General features: G+C 45.8%; 1 protein-coding gene across 11 annotated transcripts in view; it reads left to right on the top strand.

The window, feature by feature from the left end:
- DGKZ (diacylglycerol kinase zeta) overlaps nt 1–13,283 on the top strand; it is a 157,320-nt gene that overhangs the window by 108,813 nt on the left and 35,224 nt on the right. For all 11 annotated transcript variants that reach the window (XM_082223962.1, XM_082223964.1, XM_082223968.1 and 8 more), the window contains 8 exons: nt 3,739–3,807; nt 6,519–6,590; nt 6,927–7,043; nt 7,140–7,211; nt 9,617–9,712; nt 9,842–9,924; nt 11,872–11,932; nt 12,738–12,851. In XM_082223962.1, the coding sequence (XP_082080088.1) occupies nt 3,739–3,807; nt 6,519–6,590; nt 6,927–7,043; nt 7,140–7,211; nt 9,617–9,712; nt 9,842–9,924; nt 11,872–11,932; nt 12,738–12,851 (684 nt within the window). The remainder of the gene's footprint in view (nt 1–3,738; nt 3,808–6,518; nt 6,591–6,926; nt 7,044–7,139; nt 7,212–9,616; nt 9,713–9,841; nt 9,925–11,871; nt 11,933–12,737; nt 12,852–13,283) is intronic.

The following is a 13,283-nucleotide window of genomic DNA, read 5'->3' as shown; positions in this document are numbered from 1 at the left end:
GCATTTCTTTTGAAAATTTGCACATTGAGGTACAACAGTGAGATGCCACCCATTATCTATTATTGATACATTATAGTAATGAGTGGAATTTTCTAATCTAAGGAAAGAGTGGACTAATTTACCAGTTAGTACAGAGGTAGCCAGTGTTATGCCATTCAGATGCTGTTGAGCTACAACTCCCATCAGCACCAACCAGTAGTGACTAATGATCAGGGGTAATGTTGTAGCCCAAAAACATCATTGACTACTCTTGAGCTACTAGTAATAACCTCTGAAGGGACTGGTGCATGCTGGGGAGTGCGTGGCTAGTCACGGCATACTTCCACCACTTAATTCAGTCCCTAGAGGAAGAGAACTCTCCATGGTGCTGAAAGGTAGAGGGCTGGGCCAATGAGTATCCATACTGGCAAACCATCAGGCAGCGTCCATACTTGAAGTGAGATTTTAACACATCCACGTGCTTACAGCTTCATAGAGCAGTGTTTCCCAACCTTTTTTGGGCAAAGGCACACTTGTTTCATGAAAAAAATCTCGAGGCACACCACCATTACAGCCCCGTGACGTCAGCGCGCAGCGTCACGCCGGGAGGGACATGAATTGCTAGCAAATTACATAATCACCTCCTTGAGGGCTGGCTCATCTTCTCCGAAGGCAGAACCCCATTAATTAACAGCACAGACTCACACCATAGCCAAGACGAGGGGGGAAAACCTCAGTCATGCACAGTCATGCACATGTGGAGGCTAAATGAGGACGAAGACCAGGCAGAGAGCAGGGTTCAAATCACCCCACCTGGCCAGGACAATCCCTGGGTGCTCCCTTGGGCCACTCGCCTGACCCACCTCGCAGGGCTGTTGTTGCGAGGATAACACGGGGAGAACCACACGCGCCCCCGGGAGCTCCTTGGAGGAGAAAGCGGGCAATGAATGCAATGCACGAAGTATATAAGAGGCTACCAGGTTTTGCAGGTGAGGGGCCCCCGCCAGCCTCCGCTTCCAACACCCGGCGCAACGACGCCGAAGTTTCCCCCCGGGCTCGGCTCGGGGAGCAGCGCTGCTCCCCCCCGGCTCCCCTTCGCCCTCCCGGCTCTCTCTGCTGCCCACTGGGGACCCCCCTCACCTGCCAAGTCCGGAGCGCCGGTGGAAGTTGCATGCATGCATGCAGGGCGCCGCGTTGCCATTGCATTGCACTGCACTCCATGCAATGCCTGCACGCATGCATTGCCTTGCACGCCCGCCAAGGGGTCTCCCCGCAGTCTGATGCGTCCTCTCCGGCGCGGATGCAGCATTGCAAAAATTAAAACCCCCCGACGCAGCCCTACCTGGGGGGCAGCCTCCGCCTCCGCCGCTCCGCCTCCGCCTCCGCCTCCGCGGGGATCCCCGGGCTCCATCCTGCCGCCCGATCTCTGCGGGGGCGCAGGCAGGCTGCACGGGGTCTGCGCGGAAGAGCCCCTGCCTGCCCGGCCGCCGCCGCTGCGCTCATTCCATGGCCGGGAGAAGAGCGCTTCAAACAAAACGCCCGGCCCGCCAGACCACGCTGGGAAACGTAGTTTGCGCACCCCGCACGGGCGCGGAGCCCAAGGGCGAGGGGACTACGGATCCCGGCAGCCCCCGCGCCGGGGACGGAGGGGGAGAGGCCGGGTGCAGGGATGGAGGGACGGGTGGGCGAGCGAGTGAGTGAGTGGCAGCCGCCAAGCCTTGGCCGAGAGCCAGGAAGGGCCTCCCCGGAGGAGGAGGAGGGAGGCGCAGAGCGGGAGGGAGGGAGGGAACCCCAGGGGTCATCTAGTGACGGCGCCCCAATCGAAAATTTGACTTTAAAAAAAAAATCTTTCAAATTTTTTAATTTTTCCCGCGGCACACCAGGCAACATCTCGCGGCACACTAGTGTGCCGCGGAACAGTGGTTGGGAAACACTGTCATAGAGAAAACTTGAACATGTGCTTCACCTGAACAGACTTTGCACCGGCTCTCAAACTGGATGTAGACCTAAAGGAATCTTCCTTCGAACATATTTTTAAAGAGCCAAGCAATTTTAACATACAGACATAGCATTCCCAGTGGAGGAAGGTGTACAGTCGTACCTTGGACCCTGAACGCCTTGTGAGTCGAACGTTTTGGCTCCCGAATGTCGCAAACCCGGAAGTGAGTGTCCTGGTTTGCAAATGTTCTTTGGAACCCAAACATCCGATGCGGCTTCCACAGCTTCTGATTGGCTGCAGGAGCTTTGGTTTCCGAACGTTTTGGAATTCGAATGGACTTCCAGAACGGATTCCGTTCAACTTCCGAGGTACCACTGTAACTCTCATTCTTAGTAACCAAGTCACTATGGTAACCCTTAGGTTTTATCCTGACTTGTTTTTTGGTGTGTTTTCTCTTGGCTTGGTGGGATTAGAAGTGCAGCCTGTCTTTGAGTCTCACCTTTGTGACTCCTAATAGAATCATTATTGGAGTGAATCTGGTGAATATCTGAGTAATCAAGAAATGTTAAGAAGATTGTACAGGAAAAGATGTAAAAATAAATACCTGGTCACATTTTCCTGAATTGCCGTGCTTGCAGCGTTCACTTTCAACAGAGACTAGGGAAAAAAGTAAATTATGGTCTTTGCTGAATACTTGCACAAATTTATTTATGTATGTATTGCATTTATATCCTACCACATGGCCCTTATAAAATGGCTCTTGGGGCAGCTTACAGTTAAGAATAGAGCAATAGTTAGTAGTAAAACATTAACAACCATAAAAATATATAAACAATTAAACATTTACAGGCAATAAAAGAATAACAAGTTATCATAAAATTGGCATCTGTTTCTGCCTCTGAACACCAGCTGAAATAAATTGCCTTTAGCTAATTTCTGAGAGACAAAGATAGCCAGTAAGGCCTTTTTTTCTTCTTTTTTGCAACGGGGCAGTGTGGTGGGGAAGAGTGAGAAATCCAATAAGGGAGAGGGCACTTAATTGCAGAGAAAGCCCTGCTCTTTGCCCCTGTCCATTGATTTCAGTCAATGAGAGAAGTCTTAGTGCATAGGATTGCTGAAAATCATCCTGTCAGCCACCTTCAAAGCTACAGATTGCATCCCACAGAACTTTATTTTCTACATAACCATGAAATGAGCAGCTATCTCATGTTGTGGTTAAGTTAAGGTAATTTCACTAAACAGCCTATACTCATTCGACTTCTAACAATTTAATAAATTTGAAGCCGTGAGGATCCATGTTGTTAAATGGGACCAGGAATTTGTTCCTTTTGCCGCTAAGCACAGCCTTGCCTGTTACTCCTGTGTATTTAACCTCGTTTCAGAAAGAAAAGCTACATATAGCATAATCTCTCTGTGTTGCAACATGGATTGCTTGCTCATAGCCTTGAGGTATTACTCGCAGCAAATATGTAGATGGTAGACTATTCTTGTATTCAATGCCATGTAATATTGTTTTGAATAGTTTGTGTTTGGTGCATCTTAAAAAGAAAGTACTTTTTTCATCTTCAGTAATGGGCGCTGAATACTTGCCTTTGGAAGTGCTCTGCATTTGTCCTTGTTTGGCTCTGAGGCATACTTTCTGAGTTTGAGGTGGTTCTGAAGCGGGGAAAGGTGAAGGTGGCTTACTCTGTTCTGGATTGTCAAGGCAGCATTGGAGGCCTTGGCTTCTAAGCATCCCAGCCTAGATGTGTGCTCAGGGGACGGTATATGTGTCTCTCCCATTTCCTCGTCCTTTAAACTGTTCACATGTTTCTCCACAGCCTACGGTTGTGCGGCATCATTGGGTACATCGGAGACGTCAGGAAGGGAAATGTCGACAGTGTGGAAAGGTGAGGGGGAAACCTGTGCAGATATAGCTTGAAGGGTACAATGAAGCTGGAACTGAGATCTGCAATAAAACCTTTTCAGATCAAGTTTCTTACGCAACTTGAGCTTATATCAAGCGCTTCAGTTGCTGGGAAGCGATACAGAAGTTTTGTTTTCTGACACTGCTACGCATCTTTCTGAGGCCTCTTCAGTATCACCTCTTTGTTTCCATCTGAAGGCATGTTTATTCAGGCTTTTGAGAGAACTTGAGTCTTCTGCACAATATGTTTTGAATTGCCTGGCTTTAATATATCTCTCTCTCGCTTGGACTACTGCAATGCGCTCTACATGGGGCTACCTTTGAAGGTGACCCGGAAACTACAACTAATCCAGAATACGGCAGCTAGACTGATGACTTGGAGCGGCCGCCAAGACCATAGAGCACCAGTCCTGAAAGACCTACATTGGCTCCCAGTCCGTTTCCGAGCACAGTTCAAAGTGTTGGTGCTGGCCTTTAAAGCCCTAAACGGCCTCTATCCAGTATACTTGAAGGAGCGCCTCCACCTCCATCGTTCTGCCCGGACACTGAGGTCCAGCACCGATGGCCTTCTGGCAGTTCCCTCACTACTAGAAGCCAAGTTACAGGGAACCAGGCAGAGGGCCTTCTGCCCTGTGGAATGCCCTCTCACCAGATGTCGAAGAGAAAAGTAACTACCAAACTTTTAGAAGACATCTGAAGGCAGCCCTGCATGGGAAGCTTTTAATGTTTAATAGGTTATTGTATTTTAGTGTTTCGTTGGAATCCACCCAGAGTGGCTGGGGAAACCCAGCCAGATGGGCGGGGTATAAATAATAAATTATTATTATTATTATTATTATTATTATTATTATTAATAATAATTTTTTATTGTCGTATGCAGCCTTGTGATTCTCAAATGATGGGTGGTTTAGAAATAAGTTACTATCATTGTTGGCATCTGATTGTCTTGAGAGACAATAGAGTGTGCCTCGCGGGGTGAAGTCAAACCACTGCATGAGGAGCACCGAATGTATTTGACCCTAGCTTGGCTTCAGGAGTTGCTGGAAGGAAGCATACAAGGTGCCATTCAACAGTCTTAGGGACTCTAATCTGGATTTGTGTAGAGTTTCCTCCTTAGCCTTTTCTTCTCCCCAAGATATTCTGCAAGGCACTGAGGGATCAGAGTTTTCCTTCTCCAAATAACAGCAACGTATTATAATTGTTATATAATTATATAATCACATTAACAACAACAGCAACAACAACTACCACCCATGTCATAACTGAGATTCATGGCAAGGTTCTCACCCACAGACCATTTTCCAAAACCCACCCAAAGTTGTTGAGCTCACCTCTCCGCGCCCCACCAGTCAGTGTTCCACTCACAGCCCCTGTCGTGCAGTCCCAAGTGCCATGCCACCATGCTATAGAGGTGCCGGAATGCACCAAAGAGGAGCCGGAACTCACCGGGGGGAAAGCCCTGACTGTAGGAGGGGAAATACACTTCCTTTTGGTCCTATAAAGACTAGCACATTGGGACAAGAGTTATGTGTCTGATGAAGGATATTTGTCCACAATATATTCTTTCTTTAAAGCCCTATACGGCCTAGGATCCTCGTACCTACGGGACCGCCTCTCCAGGTATGTCCCATGGAGGACCTTACAGTCTTCAAATAAAAACATCTTGGAGGTCCCGGGCCACAGGGAGGTTAGGCTGGCCTCAACCAGAGCCAGGGCTTTTTCAGCCGTGGCCCCGATCTGGTGGAACGCTCTGTCACAAGAGACTAGGACCCTGCGGGACTTGACATCTTTCCGCAGGGCCTGCAAGACAGAGCTCTTTCACCAGGTCTTTGGCCAAGGCGCAGCCTGACCCCCTCCTTCTGTAATCCTCATAGCACTCCAGCCCAATGGTTGCCATTAATTTGATTTTGAATTGATTTTAGAATGAATTGATTTTAGAATGTATTTCAATTAATTGATTGTGCTTTTATGTGTTATTTTTACTGTTGTTAGCTGCTCTGAGCCTGGCTTTGGCTGGGGAGGGCAGGATATAAATAAATTATTATTATTATTTATTAATTTATTTATTAAAAATAAATTTATTTATTTAGTTTTTCAAATTAAAGTTTTACAATCACATATCCAGCATACAACATAAAAACAAGATTCCAAAGAATCTCCTGTACTTCCCTCCTCCCCTTTGTGGGTCCTCTTGTTAGTCATTTTCTTCTGCATCTTTTATAATAATCCAAACCTTTTACATCTCCATTATATCAAAAATTCATGATTAAACTACGAGTGTTATTCCAATCCTACTAATAATTTTAACTGATTACAATGGTTTTTAAGATAAATTATAAATTTCCCTCATTCCTTATTAAAATTTTGGTCTTCCTGATTTCTGATTCTTCTGGTCATTTTTGCCATTTTGGCATAATGCATCAACTCTATCTGCCATTCTTCTCTGGTCGGGACTTTATCTTCTATCCATCTCTGAGTCAATAACATCTGCGCAGCCGTGGTCACATATATAAATAGTCTTTTCTGCTCCAATGTCCACATTATATTCACGTCACGTTACATTTATTTGTTTCTAAGATGCTACTCAACTCTTTGTTGTTGTAAATTCATGGACCACAGGTTTATTGCTATGATATAAAAAGAAACTTGAAGTGATGTGCAACTTTCTCCTTATTTTCCTGTCTCCCTGTGCAGGGTTTCCAGCAAAAATTCGCCTTTCACAGCAAGGAGATTGTAGCCATCAGCTGTTCCTGGTGTAAGCAAGCAGTGAGTGCAGCATGTATCTGTTTGCTAAATTGCCCTCCCTTTCTAAACACAAACACCTCTGCCTCCTTTGCCTCCCTCGCCCCAGAGTTTGGAAGTACTAGTCTTCTTGTTTAGGTTTTTTTGTTTTTCTTAAAGTAAGGGGAGCATTAAAAATGGTGATCCTGCCCCCTGCAATCTGAAGTGGTACAGCCCATTCCTTATCACTTTACCCCCTGATTGCTACATCATTCTGCTGCGTGGGTAGACGTGGCCAGTGTTTGGAACAGACACACTGAAGACTGTGATTGTCCTGGACAGTTCTGTAGACACTAACTGGCTTTCTCCTTTTCCTTTCAGTATCACAGTAAAGTTTCATGCTTCATGCTGCAGCACATTGAGGAGCCCTGCTCACTAGGGGCACATGCCGCTGTTGTCATCCCCCCCACTTGGATCCTACGGGTCCGACATCCCCAAGTAGGTTGCCCCCTCGGGTTTCTTTTCCATTTAAAACAGGGGCTCATTTAAACCAGCTCCTCGTTTACATTGCTTCTTCTTTTCCCTCATCTCTAGAACCCGCTAAAGTCAAGTAAGAAGAAAAAGAGGACATCGTTCAGGAGGAAATCCAGCAAGAAGGGTCCTGAGGTCAGAGAACAGAACTAGGATAGGGAAAGACTGAGAACTAAGATGCAAACTGAAGAGGTGGTGGTGCTGAGAGATCAGTGGCAAAAATACCAGGCAATAGACTAGTGTTTGGGTTTTTCCTCCAGTGTTTTACTTACAAATGTTTTTAGCATGCTGGGGGAAGTGGAACACTTTTAAAAAATAATCTGTGCTCTCATAAACAATTGCTTGGTTAATTTACAAATAGCAAATGTTCTAACTAACATATCAAAATAGAGGAGGTATTTTGATTTTCCTCAATTTCAAGAAAAACAGTGAAATTGCATGGAATCTCCCAAATGGAATCTCTGAAAGGGCAGAACTGCATCCTCTGCTCAAAAATTAAGAAGAACTGAACAAAATGTAATAATATAAATACTTGCATTATAAACCAATAATTGTATATAGAAAATCCATTTTTATCTTAAAGTTGGCATAACAAACATAAGAAGGATTAAATGCTGTAACTAAATGCATATAACCACAAAAAATGGAGAAACTTACACTGATGATCGACCATGCAAGATAAAAACAGTTACGATGAATTCTCTGATATAATCTGTGATGAATTTTAGAAGACATAGTTTGTCTTTGAATGATTTTATCTTGGCTTAATAAGCAAACGTATGTATGAGCATTTTGATTGCTCAAGCGTCCTCTTTGCAGCACCCTTCAGCAACATGAGGAAGTTTCCAGTTAAGCGGAATTTCCCATTTTGTCCAAACTGGGAAGTCCTGGTTGCTACCTTGGGAAACTCTGGTTGACTGAATGCTTCAACATTTCATTGTGCTATTCTACACAGGGAGGAGGAGAGGGGTCAGCCATAGAATTCTAGTCTATTTCTGCTGGGAATATGGTTCAGTAACACATTCAGTTACTTTTCCAAAGATAGGGACCCTGGGATTTTTGTTTTCTTTAATTTTTTATTAATTTTCACAAAAACAAAAGCATTACTTTAAGAAGAATAAAAGGCATAAAATAAAACATTTAAAACAACTATATATACAATTCGTATTGAATCCACAGTATGGGATTACTTGAATCCCCTGACTTCCCTCCACCCCCTCCCTTGGCTCCTTTATAATATAACTATCATGGGAATTGGGGTTGCTTGTGTGTAAACCTCCAGCTGTTCCAACTGCTTAGGGGTGGTTGCGTCTTTCCCTGGCTGAGCAGCCCTTTTGCGCGGCTGCCTCAGTCGCTGGCAGAATCCGTCAGTGGGTGTCTCCTAAATTTCCTCCAGCATAAGAATTCCTTAACGGACAACCTCCTCCTCGCCTCTGCGCGGAAGCCTTCTGCGCAGAGTGGGCGTGCCAAGCGGTGGTCCTCCACTCTCCTCACTGACTTCACTGGAAGAGTCTCGGAGCCTCCCCTCCGAAGTGCTCTCTGCCTCTCCCTTCTTCCTGGTGTCACCTGGACTTCTTTCCCCAGAGGACGTTCTCTCTCTTCCCTTACTGGTTCCCTCTCCGGCAGAATCTGGGAGCCTAGCCTCTCCACTCTGCTCCGATGTCAGTTCCCTGACAATAACCCTGGGATGGATGAGAGTTGGACCTAAACTCTGATCAACCCTAGCCAAGGATGGTAGGGGTTGTGGTTCAGAAACATCTGGAGGGCCACAGAGTCCCCATTTCTGTCATAGAATTACTAGTCTCCGGTGATCACTAATAATGTACAGTTTAGTTGCATAGTCACCAGCTGTCAGTTTCCTAAGGATGCTGTGTGCTAAGGATGGCTCTTGACTTGTTAGCAGAGAGACACTGCAGCAAATGGAGGACCACATTTTAAATCATTAAGGTTTAGTCACTGAATTTAAGTACTGTTTTTGAATGGAGGAGGAGAACCTAGTTAATGCTGCTTTGATACCACATTGTCAATAAATCCTAAATATTGCTAACTGATCACATGGGATTAAAGGCTTGGGGAGCTTTTGCTTCCCTACCTGAGGCAACGTTAGTGGCAGTCCAAAAGGAGACAGCTTGTTTCTCAGGATGGTGGGGATTGAAGTCCAAAAGGAGAAAAGGCTGACAACAACTTTGTACTTTTGTAATGAAACTTATAAAGCTGGCAACCGATGGTTGAAGCTTCCAGTGACCCAACTTTCCCCATTATATTTATGCCTGTTTCCAGAGACCTTGACCAGAAATGAACAGTGAACTCCAACTTCTGCCAAAGCCAAAATACATCCCTGCTTATATTTGCCCATGAAGAACAGATCATGCATGTTTGTCCAGTTTTACACAACTTGTACTAACAGAGTAATGTAGACTTTAGTGGTGATAATAACTGGGGTCCTACAAAAACAAACGAATTGAGCTTCCCAGGCATAAGCTCTTATTTCACCATAATCTGGGTCATTATCCTTAATCATTACTAATGTTATTTTGCAGGAAGGGCGATGGAAACCCTTTGTCATCAAGCCTGTCCCAGCACCTCTCATGAAGCCGCTGCTTGTGTTTGTGAACCCCAAAAGTGGTGGGAATCAGGTAAGTGTATTTTTCAAGCATTTTATTCCATTGGTTGCAGACCATATGCTGACACACCTGTATTTTAGCCCTAGTCCTCCTTCAGTTTGTTTCCGAATTTCCTGACTCTTCTTTCTCCATAATTTTTAGGGAACAAAAATAATCCAGTCATTTATGTGGTACCTCAACCCTCGACAAGTTTTTGATCTCAGCCAGGGAGGCCCCAAAGAAGCGTGAGTATCTGTCTGAATGAGTCTTAGCCCCATCCCAGTAGAGAGGCCTTTTCTAAAAGACACAGGACTGAAATTCCCGGAAAATCTCCACATATTCTGGTTTTTGTGTGTTTGTGTGTTTACATTTGCATCCTGTATATCTTCCAAGGAGCAGAGAGTGGCACTTAGTATCAGAAGAGTGGGAACACCTGATGTTCTGTCATTTTTCAAGCTGGATGACCCATTCAATCTAAGCTACTGTTGACCGTGTAAAGCAGGGCTTTTCAACTGGTGGTACTTGTACTGCTTGATATACAGTGAAGTACTTTCAGTTGAAAAGTGCTGATAATGGTCTAAAGAGAGAGTGGAATAGAACAAAATGAACAACCCTATGAGGTGAATTAGGGAATCTCTGGCTGAACTGCAATTCCCATCAGCCCCAGCAGGCTTCTTCCTTCACCCAGGGGTGATGGAAATTATTGTTCAGCAACATCTGAAGGGCCCACCTGGGCTAAGAGAGAGACTTTTCACACACAGATAATGAAGCAGACTTCAGGGCAGAACCATCGTTTCTCAAATTCATCACAAGTCCCTAGCTGCTATGCTTCTTTTCAGTTAGGGCCCAAGTGCAGCAGAAAAAAGAACTACTGTTTACACCTTCTAACCAGGACACCTTCTGCTTCCTGAAGGAAGGAGAATCTAATAGTGCAGTCCTACCCATGTCCACTCAAAAGTAAATCCTACTGATTTTAGTGGAGCTTTCTCCCAAATAAGTGGAGTTGGGAATTCCTAGTCTAAATTACATCATCCAAAGTACAGTCCTTCTTGCCCAGTACCCTCTTCCTCTGATTTTGGCCATACAGCTCTTTCTGGTAATAATAATAATAATAATAATAATAATAATAATAATAATAATAATAATAAATTTATTATTTATACCCCGCCCATCTGGCTGGGTGTCCCCAGCCACTCTGGGCGGCTTCCATAAAAACCAAAAATACAATAAAATATCACACGTTAAAAACTTCCCTGAACAGGGCTGCCTTAAGATGTCTCCTGAATGTCAGGTAGTTGTTTATCGCTTTGACATCTGATGGGAGGGCGTTCCACAGGGCGGGCGCCACTACCGAGAAGGCCCTCTGCCTGGTTCCCTGTAGCTTTGCTTCTCGCAATGAGGGAATCGCCAGAAGGCCCTCGGCGCTGGACCTCAGCGTCTGGGCAGAATGATGGGGGTGGAGACGCTCCTTCAGGTATACTGGACCGAAGCCGTTTAGGGCTTTAAAGGTCAGCACCAACACTTTGAATTGTGCTCGGAAACGTACTGGGAGCCAATGTAGGTCTTTCAAGACCGGTGTTATATGGTCTCGGCGGCCGCCCCCAGTCACCAGTCTAGCTGCCGCATTCTGGATTAGTTGTAGTTTCCGAGTTACCTTCAAAGGTAGCCCCACGTAGAGTGCATTGCAGTAGTCCCAGCGGGAGATAACCAGAGCATGCACCACTCTGGCGAGACAGTCCGCGGGCAGATAGGGTCTCAGCCTACGTACCAGATGGAGCTGGTAAACAGCTGCCCTGGACACAGATTTAACCTGTGCCTCCATGGACAGCTGTGAGTCCAAAATGACTCCCAGGCTGCGCACCTGGTCCTTCAGGGGCACAGTTACCCCATTCAGGACCAGGGAATCCCCCACACCTGCCCGCCCCCTGTCCCCCAGAAACAGTACTTCTGTCTTGTCAGGATTCAACCTCAATCTGTTAGCCGCCATCCATCCTCAATCTGTTAGCCGCCATCCATGGTAGCTTGAAGATGGTGCCAGATTGAGGATTGGTTCCAAAGACAAACATGTCTTGACGGGTTCTTACTCAGCTTCTACATTTCTGAAAGATTATATGAAAACGGGTTGCTTCCTGTTAATGCTGCACATTCTGTTCTTGTCCTCTTAACTATCACTTCTTCTGGGCTTTGTGCAGGTTGGAGATGTATCGCAAAGTGCACAACCTACGAATTCTGGCATGTGGGGGAGATGGTACGGTAAGTGGCCGCGATCCCTTGAGGGTTTATGTCATAACGCCACAAGAGGACCAGGATCAGGCCAAAGACCCATCTGGCCCAGGACTCTTCATACAGTGGCCAACCAGACGTCTCTGGGAAGCTTGCAAGTAGGTCCTGAGTGCAACAGCACTATCCCTACATTTTATTCCCAACAACTGGCATTTGGAGGTGTATCACCTTGAACAGTGCAGATAGAACACGACCACCATGGATAGCAGTCATGGATAGCCAATTAAGAAGACAGTTCATTGGCTCTAAATCAAATGAGAAGGATGGGTCCACCAAGTTCTATAACACACTCATCATTATTCAAGACTACATTGCCCAGGATGCAGTGTGCTTCCTCTTCAACCAAGATGCTAGTTGAATTGCATGCTAGTGACGGTGGTTTTTGTGAGCAAGGCCTGCATTGGTGGTTTTGTGATTAGCGTGGCTGGTGGATAAATCACTGCAGTGACTGCTCAGGTACTGCTACCCTGCTGACCTTTATTCAACATGCCACTTCTCTATAAACTATGAGCTGCTTTTGCATAACTCTCTAGTATTCACAGATAATTCTTTTTTTGCTTTGCTTGTGACCAGTCGGTTCCAAACCAGATTAACTGGCAATGTATGGCCTAGTAGCCACTCATGGGGTCTTCCCCCAGTTCCTAACAGCTTCTCTCTTTTTGCCATTTTTTGGAGTTTGACCTATATTGAGAAAACAGCCATGTGCCAAAAAAAAAAGCAAGGGAAGCTCCCAGCCAAATTTCTGTCTGAACCTTTGTCTTTCTTGGCTAAATAGGTGGGGTGGATCCTCTCCATCTTGGACCAGTTGCGCCTGAACCCTCCACCGCCTGTGGCCATTCTTCCCCTGGGGACTGGAAATGACCTGGCAAGGACGTTGAACTGGGGTGGGGTAAGACTGCCAGTTCGGTACCAATTCTAGACTTTACTGTGTTCCAGGTCAGCAGTGGGGTGTGAGATGTGCTGAGTCAGTCCTTCTTATAGAATCATAGAGCTGGAAGAGACCACAAGGCCATCGAGTCCAACCCCCTGCCAAGCAGGAAACTTAAAAGTTTGGGCACCCCTGAATTCTGAATTCTAGTCCAACCCCCTGCAGGAATAGGCAGCTGTCCCATACGGGGACTGAACCTGCAACCTTGGTGTTATCAGCACCATGCTCTAACCAACTGAGCTATCCACTTATCCTATAAGTCAGTATTCTTATTCTTAAGTCAGTATTATCTATAGTAACTGGCAGTGGGTCTCCAGGTTTCCAGGAATAAGTCTATCCCAGCCCTGCTTAATTTGCTGGGGATTGGACCTTTGATACTCAGCCACAGCCCTT

The sequence above is a fragment of the Podarcis vaucheri genome, assembly GCF_965113315.1.
Source record: "Podarcis vaucheri genome assembly, chromosome: 1".
NCBI lineage: Eukaryota > Metazoa > Chordata > Lepidosauria > Squamata > Lacertidae > Podarcis > Podarcis vaucheri.
This window is presented reverse-complemented; position numbering and strand designations above follow the sequence as displayed.